Raw genomic sequence first — 22072 nt, forward strand, 5'->3', positions numbered from 1 at the left:
CAGTTCTCTCAATGTAAAATCCAATTTGATTGCCTCTGAGGACAGGGCTTTTCAAACTTCCTACTGAACTTCAGGGATCACTTTCTACCTATCAGCTGCTGAGGAATCCCTGAACCTCTGGCATGGGATCCCCTCCAGGTTGCAGAGGATTCTAGGAAATGTTCTAGCACACACTGTCATTCCATGAGGGGCAGCACGCCCTAGCCAGGCCTGTACCAGGGCTCCTCACTGTCACCCCTCATTAACTAAGAATGTCCTGGGAAGGAGTATACTTAACATTGCCCGAGTCTGGATTCGGGATAGATGATAATTTTATTTAGAATTTGCCCTGTTCATACCCCCGAACATGAACACGAGTGCATTTTTTCAGGAAATGCTCGCATATTCATGAGCTTGCATTTAAAAAATGTGTACATTAGAAAAGTGTGCACTTTCAAAATGTGAAATTTGGGGAAATCATGCATTTTCATGCTTTAGTCAATGAGGGGGAAATGTGCATTTGGGTACACAGTTCAAAAATGTGTGCACCCAAATGCACATTTTTCTCATTCGAACAAACGAAGAAAGCAGCTCACGATCAGGAACGGAAACAAGGCAAACCCAGCTTCGAGGTGAAAATTGAAGCCCCTCAACAAGATCCAGCTTTGCCGATTTCTCCTATCCCTAGTCTGGACACTGCAGGGAAAGTAGTGATGAACAAGCTGTCTTTTATTTCAGGCAAACTTGTCTATTTTGTAACTGATTTTCTCATCCCAGGATACACACACACACAGGTACCCAAGAAGGATCCAGTGAAAGTCACTGCTTTAGGAGACACAGCAGCAATTCTGACCATTATACGTTAAAGGGGGGGGGGGGTGTCATTCAAGAGAACTCCTACAAACTGCCCAAATTCCTGTTAGCATGTAGGGGCCCTCTGCTGCATCCTCGGCCAGTAAAAATCCATGCCACTCCATGAGACGAACGCTGGTGCCTGTAGTCACAGGCTTGGCACTGTATAGAGATGGGCTGGCTACTAGGCTCTGGGGGTGTCAAGTCTCCTTCTCTACTGGAGCAGCTCAGGGTTTCTGGACAGTAGCTGGCTGTGTGCAGGCACAGAAGCACCATTCATTGGTGCGAGGCCTCGGAGCCTGGCCAGGTGCTAATAGACAAACTCCCCTGTATTAGGTGGGCCGGCTCCCCAACTGGCATTAATTGCCAGAGCCCCCCTTACTGCTGCCAGAGCTTTCACTCCCTTTGCTCCAAAGTTCTGCTTCCCCAGCCCACCCCTCTTCCCCCCATCGTCAGAGTTGTGGGAATGAAGAATATAAAACCTCTCACTGTAGAGGAATATGCATCGAGTGGGGATCCCAGCCTGGAGAACAGCAGCAGGCCCACAGTCAGGGAGGAAGCCAAACGATGAAGCGCCTTCTCTTTGCTCTCTTTGCCTTGGCCCTGTGGGCTCCTCCTGGCTGGGCTGGCAGGAAAAAAAAAGAAAGTCCAATCAAGGACTTGAGCTCCCCATCGCCTCCTGTCCCTGATGCGCCAGCCCATCCATTGAAACGCCAAAAGCAGCTGACCGCAAGCAAGCTCATCCTGGGGAAGGGTGTGGTGGAAGGTGAGTGTGGGTGATGGAATCTTATACGGGAGAGGCTTCAGAAAGGGCTTGGGTGGAAAGGGGCGGGCAGGCGGGGCCAGCCCTACCATGAGGCAGAGTGAGGCAGCTGCCTCAGGCAGCAGATGGTAGGGGGCGGCAACAGCAAGATGTCGGAGGACAGAGCTATGTGTGCCACGCGGCCTGCCGTGCACCACCTAAGCTAACCTGTCACCCTAGGTGCAGTGGAAGACGCTGGGACTCAACTGCCAGTCTGGTCAACTGGTGCATGTAATGGGAGGGGGCACAATCTGATCCATTGCCTCAGGCAACAGAATGTCTTGGGGCAGCTCTGGTAGTAGGGAAGTGAGATTCAAGGGCATGCAAACTACCACAAAATAGTGAAATGTATCAAACTGAGAGTCTCTCACCACTATGGACAATTCCAGGTAAAGCTAACTGGGAGATAGGAAGATCTGTTTCATTATTTCCCATCCCATCCATCCCACGCTGCCCTGAGTGTGTCAGCCCAGACTGGTCCCTGCCTTCTCATCTGTCAAGCCTAAGAGGGTTGCCACTTAACCAGAATTTTACAGGCCTGATTGGAATTTTGCCCACTTGGCTTGCTGCCAGAATGGGAGGATGCACAGCCAGAAGAAAACTCCAGCCAAGGTGCTTTTTGCTGCGAGACTGGCTGCCCCAGCCATTATAATGCGCATGCGCCCACTGGGGCATAACCAAGGTGGGAAAGTGGTGGTGACAGCATTTGTAATGTAGTGTGCACTCAGAAAGTGGTAGACTATGAATGTGCCTTTACTGCACTGCCATGTGAGGACAAGAGATGTGTAGAAGTCACTGGAGCCATTGCAGTGTACCTATGGCAAAACTTTCCATAGGAAAGTTTGGCCTTTCAGCCATTTCCAGGGCCCAAAACAAAGCCGGTCTATTCTGGGGGCCAGAGAAAGAAGGCTTTGAAGGCCAGATTGGTTCCTTGGGCCATCAACTGCTTATTCTTAGGTAAAAAGATAGAAATGCCCCTTTTTTTCAAATTGTGTTTCTGCATGGAGCTGGGATTCTACTCCATAATTCATAGTTGCTTCCACACTTACACTTTTATCTGGAACTCCATCATTTGTTCATTCACTTTTTATGGAGAATCCAGATGACATTGTCAAGTTACTGTAGTCCAATGTTTCATGTGTTCTCCTCCCTTGTTTTTTTAGAACTGATTTGTGTTGTGTAGAGTTATTGGGGAGGCAGTGTTTGCAATATTGAATGCTTCTGTGTCTTTTCAAGACTCCTGTGACTTTAATTAAAAGTTTTCTGTTTGCAGATCCACCTTGTATTATTGTTTCTGTTTATCATGGCTGGGAGATTAGTGATGAACAGCTTGCTAATTGTCCCTTGAATTGTGTCTTTTAGGCTGTTATCTTAAACAGATTTACTAGGGAGTATGATCTATTGAATACAGTAGGAGTTACTTTTGAGTAAAGATGCATAGGTTCACACAGTTAATTGCCCCAGTTAGTGTCAGATATTGTTGAGGCTGGGTTGTGGGTCTTTAACTGTTTTTCCTCCGGTTATTTCCCCTTCCCCATTTTCAATAGTAAAATAGTGCTATTAAAATGCAAAGGAAAATGGAAGAAAAACAGTAATTAAAGTCTCCCCTCCAAATGGGAAGAGAAACTGATATTGGGCCAATTAAGAGAGGCTATTAAAGAACAGTAACTGACGATTCATCAGCGGTAATCAACAGAAAGCAATAAAACAAGCAGGGTTTTTAATTTAACATTGGTAAGAACCTTTGCTGAATGGAACTTAATTGTGAGAACAATCTTGGCCATGGTAAAGGGCATTGCTTGCTGGATAATTTAGCATTTTATTAAGTCCTCTATTTTAATTCTCCTTCCAGTGAATGATGGAAAGGTAAATTGGCCTCAGCAGTGTTGCAATTTACGAACACAGAACTGAAGAGCAACAGTGATTCACTAATCCAAAGTCAGAGTGTGGTCTTGTGTATACATCCCCTGACAATGCCTGACCCACATTTTTTCCACAGATAATAGTGTGCTGATGTGCAGGACAAACTCAGTAAACAAAGCCGTAGCACTCCTCATGTTATGCATTAGCCAGGATCAACTTGGCTAAGGTTGCATTAGCTACATTCAGAGCAGTGCCAGCTCCAGGTTTTCGAGACACCCTCAATGGGCCCCCTCCGCTAGTGAGTCCGCCTTCTCACTGCCATTGTCACCAGCTGCTATTGCTCCTCATCCTCTTTCTCATCATTGCTACCACTTGCTTGACAAGCAGAAAGCCAGTGAGCTAGTAGGCAGTGGCAACTACTACTGCTTTTTCTCACTACCACCATTGTCCAGGCCAGAGCGAGAGGCAGGTGAACAAGCAGGTTGCAAGGGTGAAGAGGAGGAGCAGGTTTAAGGGACTCTTGCCAATAGGCCCCTCCTGAGGTGTGAGCACTCAGCAGGTGCCTGGCCATGCCTACCCATGACACCAGCTCTGATTCAGACTAGAGAAGAAAATAACCTTGTATGGACCTCTAATTTAGATTCTATTTTCTTCTAGAACAGGAGTGGGTAAATCTCCAGATGTTTTGGACTTGCGCTCTGGGCAGTTCTGACCAATGGCTGTGCTGGCAGGGCTTCTGGAAGCTCAAGTCCAAAACACCTGGAGATCTATCTTCTGCCCACCCCTATTCTAGAAGACATTCCATCTGATGGGCACTTACTACAGTATACTATTTTGCAACTTCTCGGTTCCCCAAGCAGAGTAAGAAATTCCATGGGCAGCCACTGCATAGTCAGTGTCTTTATGCAGAGGGAGAGTTCTGGAGACTGATGGCATTTTTGTGACATTGGTTTATTTACATGTATACAATTTGAGCTTGGGGGAGCAAGCAAACACCCCAACAGACAGTGTCAGTCTTCAAAGTTGCATCAGTCCCCGCAAAGCGAACAACATACCCTTGTAACCCTCTCCTGCTTCTCGCTCCAGAATCCCAGATTTCTGTGTTGTTGTCTGGCTAAATTCATACACCCAGGCAGGACACTGATCCCAGCAAGGCTAGTATATGTCTCGTAGCTAGGAGCCACCAGCTATCACAAACCACTGGCATTCGTTGAAGCAAGTATCCTTGCATATTTGCAAAGACACACTGCTCACTGAACCTCATGGTATCCCTATTGGTGGCAGCAAGGCCAACCAATTTAAAGTTTTGCCCTCCCCACAACAGTTATCCAAAGTGAAGCATTTTACTCTTTCCCATAGGAGTGAATGGCAGCCATTTACTTACATGGGACACCACAGACGTAGGAGCTAAACCTGCTCCTTGCCCTTAATCACACCAGCCATTAAGAAGCAAATCTGCTCCTATCTGAATAATTCGCCCTAAATTAGGTACTGTTTCTTCGTCAGTCTAGTGGGGTGTAATGTTAGGGATTGGCTTTTATATAGGTAGGGGGGGGTGCATATTTTAAAAATCATAACTAAGTGACAAAGGTGTCCTGGTTTCTCTTTCTGCTGTCATTTTCCAGAGACCACCAAGTCTGGAGCTGGCGTGAAAAGTGTTACAGGAGAAAAGGAGGTGCGTCAGAATGGTAGAAAGCCTTCAGTCCTCAAGAACAGTGTCCTGAGGAGAAAGGAGACAACTTTCCCCCATCTGGAGGGCCAAAATCTGGGGAAGGGAGACGTGGCCAAGAAAGAAGAATTGGCTAAAGTTGGAAAGAAGGTGTTGGCCACTAAGAAAATAGAGACCAACAGCACTGCTGCCAAACCAGAAGCCACTGGCCTTGAGACAAACATCCGCCTAGCTCAGGCGGGAGGTACGTACCCCAGAGAGGTATGAAAGAGAGTAGGGAGAAAGGAACAGAGACAGGCCTGTCAATAGGTCTGCTCTAGTTTCAGTGCCAGCTCCAGGTTTCTGAGGGCCCTTGGGCAAGGCACCCTCAGTGGGCCCCTCCCACAGTGAGTCCACCTTCTCACTGCCATTGTCACCAGCTTTTCTTGCTCCTCCTCCTATGTCTGATCTTTGCTACCACTTGCTTGCTTGACAGGCAGAGAGCCAGTGAGCAAGCAGACAGCGACATCTCCTGCTCCTCCTCCCCTGTGAGAGGCAGGCGAACAAGCAGGTTGCAGTGATGAAGCGGAGGAGCAAGTCGAGAGGGCTCTTGTCAGTGGGCCCCTGCTGGGGCGTGGGCCCTTGGCAGGTGCCTGACCATGCCTACCCTTGACACCAGCCCTGTCTAGTTTCATTTTTTAAAGCTTGCCTACTAATTTTAGGCTACCGCTCCAAGCACACTGTTTGGAGACAGTGGTGGGTGGCTACAAGCCACCATTTTAAATTTCCCACCATGCCCTCCATGTCGCATTGCTCAGGGGCATGGTGGGAAATTTTAAAATGGCAGCTCACAGACTCAGCCACTCGCCTCAGGGGGCCCTGAGCAGGCATTAGCACTGGTGAGCCCCTTGAGGGCACTGAGGCCCCAACAGTTGTGCGGGTGTGATCTAGGCCTGACTACGGGCATAATGCGTAGCATGTCTCAGCGCAGGGAATGCCCACAGTGTGTGGCATCAGCAGTGGCCACAGGATGGGAGGCTGCTTGGGAGTGCCCTCTATCCTGCTCTGGCAGAAGGCTGATCTGCAGATGCAACTGATGGGCGCATAAAGCTGCTTTCCTTGCTTCCTCTTTCAACACAGAGAGCTTTAACCACAAGGCAGCTGCCTCAGGTGGTGAACTTGAGGGACCATTCAGTGTGCCAGAGCGGGAGACTGGCCTGACCTCTGGGGCAGAGGGAGTGTTCTTCAGCACAAGCCCCATCTGAATGAACGCGACCTGTTCAAGAGCCTTGCTATGCTTGCACAGGAGAACTCCCTGGTTATTTTTGCTCCACGTTAAATAAGGGCTGTTAATCAGGGTGCTTCAGATGGCAGGCTCCTAGAGCTACCAGTCCAAAGCCATTGTGCAGCTATCCTGTCTTTCCCTCCTTAATGGATTCTCTGTGGTAAGCAAAAAGATGGGAGAAACGATGGGAAAACACGGGAGCATAATGCCAACGTGCAGACCTCCTATAAAATTCCATGAATGAGGCAGGGTGATGGCACAGTAAAAGCCTCGTCCAGAAACCCCCTAGGTGTTGGGCTCCACGTTAACTGGAGGGGGTGCCATGTAGGTGCCAAAATGTCTTTGTCTGGTTCCCCTTTTCACTGTTCATCTCCTATTCCTGCAGGTTTGATCCATGCCAAGAAAACAGCAGTGAAGGGAGATGTTGCCCCACACAGGGCAAAGCCCAGAAAAGAATATGCCATCGCACATAGGAATGTTACTCGGACACAGACAGGAAAAGAGCCAAGCCCTTGGCCCAGAAATGAAAACCAAGCACTCCATAGTCATGCCCAGAAAAATGCTGCTCAGACAAAAGAAGGAAAAGAACTCAGACTTCTCTATAGAAATGTTAGCCGGGCATTGTTGCAAAAGGAGAAGCTGTCTCCCCGCAGGAACACCAGCAGGCCATCCTCAGGAAAAGATCATGGCACCCTCCTCAGAAATGCCAGCCATACACTATTGGGGGAGGAGCATGGCACCCTCACAAGGAACAGCACCTGGGCCCAGGGGACGAAAGAGCCCAGGTTTCTCCAGAAGAATGCCAGGCACAAGCATGGCATACCCTCCATGAACAGCAGTTGGATACTGCCAGGGCGAAAGCAGGACATCTTGCAGAGGAATACCAGCCAGGCACAGACAAATAAGAGGCCCGGTGTCATTCACAGAAATGTCAGCCAGGCACTGCCAGGGAAAAAGCCTGGCACCCCACGCAGGAATACCAGCTGGGTTGAAGCCAGGAAGGTACGCATCCCTTCCCATAAGAATACCAGCCCAGCACTGCTAGAGGAAAAACCCAGCGCTTCCCAGAGAAATGTTACTCGGGCACTGCCAGGGAAGAGGCATGGCACCCAGCAAAAGAATATCAGCTGGGCAGAGATTAGCAAGGAGCACAGGCCTTCTCGCAAGAATGCCAGCTGGGCAGTGCCAAGGAGAGAGCCCAGTTCTTCTCACAGAAATGTCAGCCGGGCACTGGCAGGGACAGAGCCCAGGACCCTGCACAGGAATGGTGGCCAAACAAGAGCAAGGATTATGCCTGGTGTCCCTTTCAGGAATACCACCCGAACTGAGAGCGTGAAGGAACAAAGCCCACCTCGTGTCTTCCAAGCAGGAGCAGGCACACCCAAATGGCGGCCTGCGGTACCCAAAGAAAGGGACGAGCCGATCATGCCCTCCCTGCCCACGACATGTCTGCTTTCTGAACATGCCATTGCTTGTGGCAATACCCGCCTGAAACATGTGCCCACACTGAGTGACTCTGCACTCAAAACCCTCTACCTGGCAGGTAACTGTCTGAGCCAGGGAAGGGGTTCCTGGGCCACCCGTCCTGCCAACTTTCCTTTCTCCCTCCCCTCGCCCACTCCTGCTCAGTCTTGTTCCCAATGTGAGCACTCAGCTGGCCCCAGTAACAGCTTTACAGTGGAATCCTACATATGTCTGCTCAGGAATGGCGCCAGTGGGGGCTTTCCCCCTCCTTTTTTGCCCCCGCATAGCTGGGAGGCAAATTTAAAAAAATAAGTGGCTGGGAGAGAAAGGTTTCAACCTCCCCAACCCGCAGGTAGTGGTCTTGATCCAGATCGGGACACACACACGTCCTTGTAAATAAGAAAGAGAGGGCAAGCTGCACATTCTGTATGTGATGTATCATATAGTTTAGCCCTCAACAGGACTTACTCCCAGGTAAATGTGTATAGGATTGTAACCTTGTTCAATTACCATTCTGTAATCCGCTCTGTGCCTGTACAATTTACTCTTTGCTCACTTTCACCCAGTGTGCCCAGGGGCTCTGTGGCCTTTTCTCAGTCGTTGCACCCAAATATGGAGGAATTATTTGGAATCATCTGTGTATGACAATATTAAGCTGTAAAGTATTAAACAAATAATAAGTATTAGAAGAAGTGGTTCCCACCTGGAATTAAACCTTTTATATTAACAGCACAACCCATAGGAATGAAATATATTTCATTTGGCTGAAAAGAAAGACCCAGGGCCTGTTCAGATGTCACACTAAACCATGATGGTTAAGAGTTTTGAGCTAACCATGTTGGCTTAGTGTGACATCTGAACAGGTGTCTTTCCCAACCATGGTGGTTTATTAACCATGGACTAACCACTTTCACTGACCACTCGCTGCAAGATGGTTATGGGCTCTACCATGGGTTAGCGTGACATCTGCCATGCCTCCGTGGTTAACTGAGAGTTGCCATAGAGGTCCGTGGCAAGAGCGGCCAAAGGAGGAGTAGCCACTCATGCCTGAGCAGCAGATTGCTATGGTCAAGATCTGCCTAGCAGTAAATGACGCGGCTGGTGCGAGCACCAAGCACCAATATGGCTGACAGCACCAAGCACCAAAATGGCCGACAGTGCAAAGGCAGCTGGGTTGCATGGCTGCCCATCAGGAGGACTGCAGGCTCATGAGGAAGGGAGAGTGGTTAGAGAAGGGTTAGTCTAACCACATTGCGGAACATGGTAACCTGCCCATGTGGCAGTGGCACTCATAGTGGTTAGCGATAACCACCATGCACCATGATTAGCCTAACCACCTTTCCCCAATGTGTGTCTGAACAGGCCCATTGTTTTTAAAGAACATTTTGAGTTTGTGAGAGATTTTGTTTCCCATGGTGCATTGTCACACAGCTTTCTTTTGTCCCTCTGGTCGAATGGGCTTTCCAAGTTTTTGAAACTTTGTAAACACCTGTTCACCAGGGTGAAAGTGGAATGAGTGCACACACCATGAACAGCAAGCCCTCTTTCAAATTGCCTTCAATGCTCCTGGAAAAAATGATCACCTGTCTCCAGCCCTTGTCTCGGGGACTGCATGGGGCCATTTAAATCGGGTGGAAATGGCACAGGGAGAAAAGAGTTAAACTCCCACCTCCCACAGCACCACGGCCCCAATTCAATTGTTGGGGAGGGAGAATCCATGGCTACTTTTAACTTTAATAAACAGCAACACTGGGAGATGCAGATCACAGATCTCCCACATCATGTCGAGGCTCCAAGGTCCTTCCCATTCTATAATTCTATGATCCTCGGAGACGGGTGTGAAGTCCAGGGCCTAGTTTTGGTCCTCAGTCTGCTAAAATAAGGAAGAGTGTTTGCCTCAGTTCAGTTGATCTTCCAGACCATAATTTTAAAGATCAAGAACATGCTGCAAGATCACATGCTCTCTGCACCCCTTCCTTCCTTTCTCACGCACACGTGCCCTCCGACATTTCCTCTTCTTTCTAATGATAGTTTTTTATAATATCCAAATCATGCACCTCTTGGTAACACTAGCCTTCAGACCTATGGTTTGCCAACCCACTTCAAACCAAGGCTTCAAATAATTGTTTGGAGGTTAGCAACCTTGGTTTGCCTGACATCACTGCAAACCTGTAGCTTCAGGAAACAGGAAATGGAGGAGGGAATCGATGCCCAGGAAGGGAAGAGCGAGTGTGTGAGCCTGTGGCAGGTTTCAAATCCATCCAACCATGGTTTGGACAGCCTTCTCTGACCTGGTGCCCTCCAAATATATTGGACTACAGTTCCCATAATCTCCAGCCAGTATGGTCATTGAAGCTGTGGCTCCCTTGTGAGGGGAGAGAGGGGAAGGGGGATTTGGGGAGGGGGTGGGGCTTTAGGGAGTGGGAGTGACCAGACATTGTTAATACACAATATATAACTGTATTATGTTGTTTCTGTTGTTTTATTTCTTGTTGTTTGGGTGCCATTTTATGTTCCTCGCTTTGGTACTTCTGTAGAAAGCGGTATATAACATTTTAATAATAATAATAATAATAAACCTCAAAAGGGATCTCACATCATTCTTCCCCCTTCCCTGAAACTACTGGTCTTGGAAAGGATCTTCTTTAGCATCTTTCACCTTCCCTCTTGTGTACTTCCTAGAAAACGAGATTGCCCATGTCCCAGCTGGGGTTTTCTTGGGATTGCCCAATCTAGAATGGCTGGATCTCAGCAAGAACAAGCTGGATTCTGCAGGTTTGCACTCAGAAGCTTTCAAGGTGAGTGGAGAGGAAAGGAGATGCCAGGGTGGGGTGGGGGAACTGAACCTGAGACCATCTACATCAGGGATGGGGAACCAGTTACATATGAGGAGCCGTTGACCCATGGGAAAAGCCAGCTGGGGATGTCAGCTGGTGGTGGGTAGAGTTCATAGCATTGCAGGATTCTTACTCAGCCCATCTGCAAGATAATATCTGAATCATTAAAAAAAATATATTATTGGACCTCATCACCAGGTCTCGCACTTCTTCTCCCCCTACACAGAATCTCACCAAGCTGAAGCGCCTGAATCTGGACGGGAACCAGCTCACTACAATCCCAGCCTTACCCAATTCACTACAGGAGCTAAAGCTGAATGACAATAATTTAGAAGGGCTGAAGAGACACAGCTTCCGAGGTATGGGACCTCTCACTAAAAAAGCTCCTTCCTGGGATGTGGGTGTGGAGCAAATGCTGTATTTGCTCAGAAGCCCTCAATCCTAGGTGCCAGAACACTTGTAAACACAAGGGGGCACCGTATTAATTAACCTTCCGTACATATTTGTGCAACTCTGGCATACTTTAGTCATAAGGAATATCCTATGCTTCTTACAGCGGAATGCAGTGCGCTAAGACAAAGAGATTAAATGTGCTGTCAAAGCTGCCACAGCCTTCACCACGCATAACGGTGCTTCCTTCTGCTCCAGGCACAGATGGAAATAGTCCCATAAACATAAAAAAGTACAGGCCCGACTCTTTTTTTTCGTCTTCTGGAAACCAATTACTGGTTACTTTTGATGCCATTAAAAAAAGAAGTCTTGCTGTACTAAATTGTTTTTAGTGCTGGAAGATGCCCCATTGTTTTAATAGCTGGCTTCAATGTTTTGCGTTCTGCGTTTAGCATTTTATTTTATTATATTCATGTCAAATTCTTCTTGTTTGCTGCCTTGAGCTTCTTTTCAGGGAAACGAGGGATATATGTTTTAGATAAATATTTTTTTTCATTAAAGGGGTAAAAGTAACAGCTGCTCATAGGAGACACAAGATCATTTCATGAGAAGGATTCAATGGTATCCGTGTGCCAGTGCTATTGGCATCGTGCCAGCGTAAACCAATGTTTGCACAATGTCAATACTGCTTGCTAGCACAATGGGAAATTCGTTGGTGTGGTGGCAGCAAAGAGGGGGCTATTTTCCTTGCAAACAAGACACATGGGGAGCACACACCTTGTTTTCAAGCAAAATTGCGCTCCAGGAAGCTATGACTTAGCAGCAGAGTCCCCCTCTTAATTTTCTTTTTAATATGTAACTTCAAACTCAGGCTGAGCAACAATGACTGGCTCAAGATCACCCAATGAGCTCTACGGTTAAGCAGGGATTTGAATCTGGATCTCCCCAATCCTAGTCCGACAGTTCTAAGCACCTCACAAGGGCTTTCAATAAACACTGTCTCCTACTAAATCTTTATGGGTGAAATATATCACAGATTCATGTCTCTATCACAGACTTCCCCAACCCGGTGCCTTCCAGATGTTTTGGACTACAGCTCCCACAAACCCCAGCCAGTATGGCCAATGGTCAGGAGTGCTGGCAGTTGTAGTCCAAAACATCTGGAGGGCACCAGGTTGGGGAAGGGTGCTCTAGTGCAAATCCTGCACAGTACACACATGTTTTCAAGATGCAGACAGCAGAACAATTACATAATAGTATACGCGGCTTTTTCAAAGGAACTCATGTTGCTAACAGCATCCATGTGTCTAAATAGCTTGAAACCATCACCTGAGGTGGACAAAAGCAGCAAAAGAGATCTCACCCACAAAAATTCCTTTGGTTACAACTTGCAAGCAAAATAATTCTGGTTATATTGCCATCTCCATTGTGCCTTCAACCCCTCGTCCCACCAACCCAAAGCCAGGGCTATCTATTGCATGCAAATACATCTTGTGTTCCATTCAAAGCCAGGGCTATCTATTGCATGCAAATACATCTTGTGTTCCATTCACATGCATGCAGCCGGCCGGTTGTGCCCTTTCCACTCTTAACAGTGTAAAGTGGAGATTTCCCAGTCCATCCGGATGTCAGGGAAGGATGTGTTTACTGTAGGCTTTTTCTTTCTCTAGGATCAGCCCATGTTGGATGTGTGTGGGTTGGTTCCTGCACAGCTTGTTAGCAGCTGATAAATGGTGTATAAACAGGAAGCTGCCATACACATTGGGCCTACTGTGAGCAAGTCCTGCTCTGTGTGCACGCAACAGAGGCCCTTTGTTTCTACCATCTCTCTGAGAGTGGAGTGCGGTCTAGTAGTGGTAACTGGAAGGAAATGGGAAATTTGGGCTGATTGGCATACAAGTGTGTCATTTGCAGAATTTGGATTTGTTCTTGTTCATTACTCTCAGCATCAGTTGCTCTGTCCCAAACTGGGAACATTTTGATGGCAGGGTTGTCAACTTTTTCTTTTAAGTGGCCTTGCTCCTGTATCTTTCCCAGGAGCCTGACCATTAGAAATCCCCCAGGTGAAGCTTTCCCCATCTCTTTGCTAAATCCCCGCACGTCAAGCAGAAGATTAAGGGCATAAGAGCAAAGCTGGTGGGGGTGGTGAGGGAAGCTCTACATGAGACTAGCATTTAAATGTGCTTTGACCTGTGTGGTGTTTGAATTACAAGAGCCAGAGGGGGTCTGGCCCCATTACCTTGTGTGATGACCCCCTTAGCTACTTCTTGTAGGAGACTACAGGGAAGCATGATTTAGTTAAAACTGGGGGATGTCAGGGAGATAGGGTTTATGCATTTCATTCAGCCCTCCCCACCCCCAGGCCTGACCCAAGACATTTTGCTGCTGATTGGAACAGCAAATGGCGCCCCCACCCCACCCCACTCCCACAAGTCAAAGGCTAGTCAATTTATTATGTCTCCCGAGGCAGAAAATCCCACACATGTCCCTTCCCTGACACTAAAAAAAAAGTACAACGTTAATTAAAAAAAATTAAAGAATGAACAATTTGCCACCATTTCTTGACACCCAAAATCAGCTACCTAAGGCAGCCGCCTCATTTTGTCTAATGGTCGAGCCAGTCCTGCCCCTCCCTTTCCCATTCCTAATTGCACCACTGGATCAACTTCTGAGTGTCGTTGGGGGCTGATTTTCCACGTCATAAAACAGGAGTGTTGAATCTCTTTTTGCCCAAGAGCTGCATTCAATTTCAGAGAAGCTCTCTGGGGCCACATTCCAGTGATAGGCAGGTCCAAAGCAAAGGGGTGAGGCTGAAGGCAAAAAGGGGAGGGCGAAAATACCAAAAAGGCGAGCTTATTGTAGCTTGAAGCTCTCACTGCCAGTAAGTCAGCCTTAGGAGAGGCATTTCAGCCTTTCAGAATGGGGGACAAACTGCACAAACTACACTAGGAAAGGGCGTGGCCATCTGGGGAACTCCAGAGGGCCAGATTGGAACTTGGGGGGGGGTGGATTTGGCCCCCAGGCCTGAGGTTCCCCACCCCTGTCATACTGCCCAGAGAGCTTCAGCTATTGGGCAGTAGACAAATGAAATGAATGAATGAATACATACATACATACATAAATAAAGAACCTTCAAAGAGGTGGTTCCACCACAGTTCTTAAACAGCACTTATGGGGGTTGGACTCGAAGGCCTTGAAGGCCCCTTCCAGCCCTACTATTCTGTGATGATTCTATGATCCATCTTCTGTGCCCGCCCTCTCCCCAGGCCTCTTCAAGCTGCTCACTCTGGAGCTAGAGGGGAACCAGCTGCATGATGGAAATGTGATCCCTACCACCTTCAAGCCCCTGGGCAGTCTCATCTATCTGCGGCTGGACCGGAACCACTTTCGGGCTGTCCCTTCAGGTCTGCCTGGGTCTTTGCAGGTGAGCAGGGCATTGGTTGTTATGTATAACAGGAGGACCGAAGCTCCCTTAGGTGGTTGGATTGGCTGTGGTTGGTTCCAAAAATGCTGGCCCCCTAAACCTGTGCTGGGAGCAGAACTTGGCAGATCAAGGAGTAAATTCTTCTCTGAAATTTTGGATTCATGGAAAATAATAAGGCAATCAATGGCTACTAGCCTCTGAATACCAGTTGCTGGGGGACAAATCCAATGTGGCACTTTGTCCTAGTTTGCAGAGGACCGTTCTCTATTTGAAGGGCTGGTAGAGGGCTCTCTTCTGCTTGAAGGGCTGTCCAGTTCAAGTCCAGTTTAAAGATAATGAACCATAAGAAGGGAGAGCAGCAGGGGCCTTGAAGTCGCCCATCAAAAGTTAGCCCCTGGACAGCAGACTGTGTGGGCGCACAGGTCACTTGGTCACAGTCTTCCCCACTATGGTGAGATGGTTTGTGTTCCTATTTAAACTACAGTAGTGATTTCTAAATCTGCATCTACATATAAATCAGCGTGTGCAAATGTTATGCCAGTCTGTGTCCTCTTTTGTCCTCTGTTTTAGTGATGCCTTTTTTCTGTTTGGGCGATTTGTAAGCAGCCACTCTAGGAACAACAGCAGGAGAGGCCTATTGCCCTCCTGTCCTGCTCTGGGGCTTCCCATGAGCATCTTCCCCACTGTGGGAAAGAGGAAGCTGGCCTTTAGTCTCATCCAGCAGGGCTGTTCTTATGGTCTTATGCTCCTGTCATATATACCACCTTCAACTCTCTTTAAAAGTGACTCTGTCCCCAGCCTCATTTAACTGGTCTCCTTGTGGGTTTGTGTGAACGTTTTTGGTGGGTTGTGGGAGAGGCACTGGATCTGCAGGCTACTTGTATTCCAAATCTATCACCGCTAATGGAGCTGAGCAAAACCGGGATCAGTAGAGGCTGCTGGCTCCAATGTCAGTGGGGCTGTGAATCCATTTTGAGTTTCAGTCAGAACCAGCCAGAACTCTAAAGGAACTGGACCCTATCCCCAAAATAGGTTCAGCACCTTGGATAGCCTCCTTTAGAGTTCTGGCTGGTTCTAACTGAAACCCAGAATGGATTTATGACCCCACTGAAATCAGAGCCACCAGCCCACACTGACTGGGCCCAAAGCAAGAGTTGGGGGATGCAGTCAACTGAGGGAGGGGGCTGGAGCCATCTTAAGACAAACTTCAAGTTGCGTCTATCCCACCCACCCCTTCCCAGGAGCTGCACCTGGATGCCAATCGCATTGAGGAGGTAACTGAGGGCGTCCTCAACAAAACCCTGAACCTCACTGTGCTGGTTCTGAGCAACAACAAACTGCGAGAAGAGCGCATTGCTCCACGTGCCTGGATAGACCTCCCGTGAGTAAGCCCGGTGTTTTCAGATGGGACCAAGGATTGCTGCCTTCTAGCTGGGGTTGCAAATGATCTGCCCCCCACCCCCAACTTGGAGGGTCCCTTGTGCCTTCAACAAGGGTGTGGTGACAAGCAGAACTGAATTTCATTTTTCTCAGAACATAGATGCAGTGATAGGAGAAAGCAACTTCCCTTGCTGAATGTCTGCCTCTTCCACAGCTGTTAAAAGCCTAGGAACTCAACCAGGCGGGGTGCGGGTGGGGACCTACTAAAAGAACTTCTTGCTCTCACCATTATAATTCACTGCCTTTCAAGAGATGGTGGCTTTACCCCAGAAAAGAACTAGATTGAACATTAAGCTACATTTGCAACAAACCTGTCCTTCCTGATAGATTAACTAGGTGCAATGGGGAAGACAGGCCTCCTGTACCTTTGATACTTATGTAGAAGAGGAGATTTTGGTTTGGCATTTAGGGTGAGAAAAGCAGCACCTGCTGAAATTCCCTCTTCTATTCTATTGTTAAAGATACAAGAGTTCTGTCCTCCTTTGCATCTCATTGCCCTCTTCTCTCCTTTCATCAGTTCAAATGGGGTGGGAGGGGAGGCATTCTACAAAAACATTCGCCCTGCAGCATGAACTGCACACATATATATGTGTCAGCATTTATTGGGGAGGGGGGACTATTTCTATACAGTGGAGCAAAAATGTTTTTGCATTCAGTGAGGGCAAGAAATATTGTCCTTTCTCTTATATGGTTTTGTGCTGACCTCCCATAGCCAAATCTGATTGGTTACAAGATATTGTTGAGAAGCCTATTCAGAGTGATGGCAGTACTTTGTGCCCTCCCTCTGACTTGGCTTTGTGGTGTCATTATGTAATATATGGTAATAAAGCTGCAGATTAGATAGATAAAGAGGTAGCTGCAGTGAACAGCATTTGAGAAAAGCAAGGGAGGCTTTTGTCTTTATACACACACCCAAATGTGCCTTTTTACAGCTCAGCGTCTTGTGGGCAAAAATTCAGCACAGCCCTACTCTGGCTCTACCAGGAGTAGGGCTGCCCCCAGCTGGCTTTCTACTGATCTTGTTAATTTATTTTAAGCTAGCAAAATGCCCATCATGTGATGGGGCAGTGTGTATGCAGACATAGGGCTCTTATACTGCAATGACTGTGGGGAGTGGGTATTGCAGTGTGTCTCTCTGAACTCTATACACACAATATGCATTGAACGCCCTGAAGAATCCTTATCCATGAGAGCCACAGTGCTGAGTGTCAGGAGTGGAGATCAAGTTTTCCTCTACCACTGCAACAGTGTCCCCAAGTACAACACTTTACTTTTCCCCCAAAGGAGGTATGGCAACAATTCACATATATGGAAAAAAGTAAAGGAATACCCTTGCTCTCTGCCTGTGGTGTCCCAAGCCATTGAGAGTCAAGCTAGTATCTCTTTCTTGGTCACCATAAAGTGCGACAAAATGTCTGGATATGGCTTTTATACATACCACTGTTTTTTTCCCTTCACGCCATTAAATAGTGGCATCTCAGGTCAGGAATCCTGATGGGGGTCTGTGTGTCTTTTTCTCCCCCAGGAAACTGGAGGCATTGGATCTGTCCCACAACCGCCTCGCACTTGTGCCCTCATTCCTGCCCAGGCATCTGAAGCAGCTGACCCTGCATCACAACTGCATAGAACGTATCCCTGGCTATGTCTTTGCCCATATGAAGCCAGGCCTGGAATTCCTGCATCTGTCACACAATGTGCTGCGGGACGATGGCATCCACGCGGTCTCCTTCTTGGGGCTTTACCGCTCGCTTGCTGAACTGCTCTTGGACAACAACCAGCTCGAGGCCATTCCCCGTGGTATCCTGAACTTAAAGGGACTACAGGTCCTGCGGCTGAGCCATAACCGCATCAGGTAAAGAGAGCTTATCCTGGTCTTTGCCTTCTCTGGATGAGGGATGAGCTTAGATCTGTGGCAAAGCACATGCCTTAATTCGGGGCTTATCCCTCACATCATCTCCAGACAAAAGATCTGGAGAGCCTCTGTATGTCAGAGAGTATCAAGTGAGACTTGTGATGGCCAACCACATTATTCAGGGTGGTGTGTCACACTCTCACTGGCCCAGATGCTCAGGAATCAGATAGGACATGCCCTGACCATGACGCCCAAACTGCTTGGCTAAAGAAAGCCCAGGTCACTAAGCTGAAGATGTTGGCAAGCGCCCTTCCCAATACAAAGAACGTCTGTTAATCCACTGTATCGACTTTTGGTTTTGTCACAGAACTGAGATCCAAGTGCTACACAAAGAGCGTTTCCTTTCCTGCTTTTCCACTACATAGCCTCTAGGTGGCACTGTGGTATAGCAGAATGGTGCAAATACACAAGTGGAAAACACATTTTCTTTTGTTTTTACAATTAAATTTCCCTGCTCTAAACAGGGAAACTGTTGTTTAGACACAGAAGTAAAACTGGATCGTCACAATGTCGTCTAAAGAACCTGTAAACAACTGTGAGTAGGGAATGACGAGCGCAGGATAAATGCCTTGTGTAGAAAAGCTGAAAATGGTCAGATGGCATCAAAATGCTGAATACCCTCTCATTGTGCACTGTGTCAGAAGCTTGGCCTGGTCACCACTTCTCCCTGAGTGAAATTGCCCACTTCCTACTTGATGTGTGTGAGAGAATACGTGGAAATGGATGGAGGCTATTTATGGCCCCTAGCCATCAAATGGCCATCCCTGCACTAGACAGATTGTTTTGTGCTGTATATTTGTTTGTGATAAAGGCATTACACTAATACAGATTTTGGAATTTTGCCTTATGGCCAACATGGCTTGCTGCAACTTTGGTTTTTTAAGTGTTCTTCTTATTCTCTCTTCCTGGCAGGCATGTCCCCCTGAACTCTGTCTGTGACACTCGAGTGGCAGAGGATTCAAATATTGTGTCCATGCACCTGGAGAACAACTTGATTGACCGCCGCCGCATCCCGCCCACAGCCTTCTCCTGCATCAAAACATATCACAGTGTGGTGTTGCGGCCACAACAGAACGAAGATGATTACTAAGACACCTGGCAGGTCACTCTCTCCCAACAACTGTGAGATGGCCACAAATTATGGGATCAAACATTGTCCCACCTTGGGGGTGGGGGAAGGTCTTGCTTTTCAGTATGTTACGGTGCTGTAGGAGCAAGGAAAGATGTACCTGCCCAAACTCCCTCTTCTCTGTAACTATTGCTTCATGCTCCTCACTTCTCTTTGAGGTGTACAGATTTCAGGGCAGCCTTTTAAATAGTCAGCTTTCTTGTGATGAGAGAGTACTGGAAATTTATGATGCTTTTGTCATAGGTGAACACAGAAGACCAGGCAAGCACTCAAACAGACAGTGGTGGTCTGTAAAGCAAGTTTTCCTGAAAAGCAGGAGCATGTCCTGAGTCCTCCTTCACCCTGCCTAGAGCTCCTTCTTGTCACCCAAATACAAAACCTAGACCTCTGTCTCCTTTGCTGGCTACATTCCAACACCAAACTGTTTCTTGAGCTTTTCTTCAAGCAGGTGGAGATGACTGCTAGCTAGTAACCACCAGTTATCAAAGGCAATTAGCAAGTGCCTTTAATCTAGCAAAGTATGCAAAAGTCTTGAAAGAGGTTCACTTAACAGAGGTTGTCAGCCTGGTGCTCTCTAGATGTTTTGGACTAAAACTTCCATCACCCTTTACCATTGGCCAGGATGAATGAGGATTATGGCAATTGTAGTCAAAAACATCTGGAGTCCACCACATTGCTTTCCCCTAATTGAGCGTATTCAGAAAGGATGTTTATAGGAGCCCTGCACTGTACAGTATCTAATTATCCTGCTAGTGGAACCATGTCAAAAGAGCATTTTTCTGCTTCCATGCAGATCTATTTATTGACCCATGAAGTCACACACTCAACCATCCTTGTGTCTCCTCATTGTTCTTTTGTGCACAAGTAGTCACCCATCGATCTGATCTGATGCGTAACAGTTGTTTCATTCCATTAGCCACCTCACACATATTCAGCCATCCACAATTATATAATGAAGCACGCATTCCTGTTTTCCTCCTGTTTTCCCCTAAATCCAGCTGACCATTTTTATATGTACAAGTATACTTGTACACAGGAAAGGGGGCCGTATCGGTATTCATCAGTCACCCTGGGATTTGGGAGTCTGCAGAAGGGATGGGGAAATGACATATTTACACTGTGTAGTACTGAATATTTTTGCAGTCAATAATAATTAATGAAATTAATTATTGCAAAAGCTTTAATCAACGTGCACCAGAAGATGGTGAAAGTCCCTTGTGGTTTTGTGTTTTGTCATTTTTGTGGCACTGGAATGCACCTCCAATGATTATGTTTCGTCCATTATGCCCCCATTCATCATCGTCAGCAACTCAGGATCCTACCACCTCATTCCCCCCTGATCCTGCTACATATGTAAACCAGGGCTAAGGTATGAGGTGGTAGAACTCTGGACTGTACCACTTTAGACAGCGAGTGGAGGATGTCATATTTTTTCATGCTTTCCACATAAAAAGCCCCTCGTACATTGAACTTTCCTTGCTAGTGTGTTAGTTTACTATATGGACAAAAGTGTTTATTTGAAGAAAATAAATCTAGCAGCCATGGAGTTTCTTTGTTCAAGTAGACCATGTTAGGCCCAAACTACATGTTACATGAGACATCATCAGGGTGTGTGGATGTGCTAAGTTGGACGGGGGTTGTAACATGGGGAAGGAAGGGGGGTTAACTCTTATCTCCCCCCACCCACCCAAACCAAGTTCCTGGTGCAAATCTCCCCCCGAGGCTGCTATTCACTGCAGAGGGAAATCATACAGGTACTTGTATTTTGGCTCTCAGAGAATATGATTAGTGGAAAATGTCCAGACAAGATGTTGAAGCATCAGAGGCTGCTTGGGGTTCAATAGTTACATTTAATTTCTTATGTTAATTTTCCCTTGCTACAGTGCTATTCCACGCAACATCAATCATCCTGGAGCGGTCCGACCACACCATATTATTTGTATTCTATCTTTGTTTATCCAGTAAATGCCAATAATGTATCTGATGATATATTCTTTCTGTATTTCTTCACTGGCGTTTGCAAACTCTCCCACTACTTTTGTATGCAGTTGTTTTGCTTTTTCAATTTGTAAAATTAAGAAAAAAAATCAATAAACATATAGTTAAAATATGCTATTTCAAGTGTTTAGTTCCTTCGTTAGTTCATTTCAAAACCATTATGAACATTTCTGACTGTGATCCAGGATGTATCTCAAAGTTTAAGACTGGTTTGAGAATGGGGAGTGAGCATATGGAATCTCAGAAAATACGAAGAAGCACCTGTTCAAGACACTGCTGTGTCTCTTAAGGTGCAATCTTATGTGTGTTTAGACAGAGGAAAAGGCCTACAACTCCCAGCATGCCCCAGCCAGCTATGCTGGCTGGGACATGCTGGGAGTTGTAGGCCTTTTCTCTGTCTAAACACGCATAGGATTGTGCCTTTAGAGAGTAAAACTGAGTCAGCCTGGCTGAGTCTCATGATCAACAAAGGTGCTCCAGTGTAAAAGACCAGAAAGAGAAGGAAACTGTGCTTCCTGGTAACTGCAGTTTCTGATTTAGAAGCAGACAATGAAGAAGCTATTGAGACTTCTAAGTCTTCTACACCAGCTGCTATAAATACTGCAGATCCATTGCAAAGTGTAATTCCGATATACAGAAACATGCCAGAGCAGGTTGATGGCTTTGCTGACACTCTTGAAAGACATGAACTGCAACAGCTTCTACCTGACAATTTGACTATTAAAAAGGAAAGATTTTGTACTCCTGCCATGCATGTCTTAGTCCCTTGTGAAAACAATACCGTAGGAATTTATGGAATACCCTCCCTAAGGAAGCTTGCCTCGTGCTGACACTGTCATCTTTTTCGCACCAAGCAAATACATATTATCCCAGGCATTTAGACGTTAGTTATGGCCCAATTGCTGTGGGCTGCTTTTGTGGTGTGCATTCTAGGCGGGTGGAGGTGGGGACGGGGGGAATTTTTGTGGATCGTGGACGGACACTTTTAGTATTGTATTGTTTTTCGATTATGTTTTTATAGTGTATTGTTGCAGCAATTATGGTGTATA

The 22072-nt window shown here is 47.0% G+C and overlaps 1 protein-coding gene across 1 annotated transcript; it reads left to right on the plus strand.

The window, feature by feature from the left end:
- Window positions 1-1398: 1398 nt before the first annotated feature.
- On the plus strand, window positions 1399-21139 carry LOC146353243 (uncharacterized). Its single transcript, XM_084832210.1, has 9 exons — window positions 1399-1597; window positions 5122-5409; window positions 6815-7972; window positions 10576-10691; window positions 10957-11089; window positions 14387-14544; window positions 15786-15925; window positions 17510-17836; window positions 18809-21139. Exons 1-9 carry the CDS (start codon window positions 1399-1401, stop codon window positions 18984-18986), a joined length of 2697 nt encoding a protein of 898 aa, XP_084688336.1. The 3' UTR covers window positions 18987-21139.
- Window positions 21140-22072: the final 933 nt, after the last annotated feature.

The sequence above is a fragment of the Heloderma suspectum genome, chromosome 2, assembly GCF_057233095.1.
Source record: "Heloderma suspectum isolate Gila_16-S chromosome 2, 16-S_ref, whole genome shotgun sequence".
In the NCBI taxonomy this organism is placed as follows: Eukaryota; Metazoa; Chordata; class Lepidosauria; order Squamata; family Helodermatidae; genus Heloderma; species Heloderma suspectum.

Coding starts and splice junctions, on each gene's coding strand:
- LOC146353243 (XM_084832210.1), top strand. CDS start 1,399: ATGAAGCGCCTTCTCTTTGCTCTCTTTGCCTTGGCCCTGTGGGCTCCT. Junction 14,545..15,785: donor GTCTGCCTGGGTCTTTGCAG/GTGAGCAGGGCA, acceptor ACCCCTTCCCAG/GAGCTGCACCTGGATGCCAA. Junction 15,926..17,509: donor CGTGCCTGGATAGACCTCCC/GTGAGTAAGCCC, acceptor TTTCTCCCCCAG/GAAACTGGAGGCATTGGATC.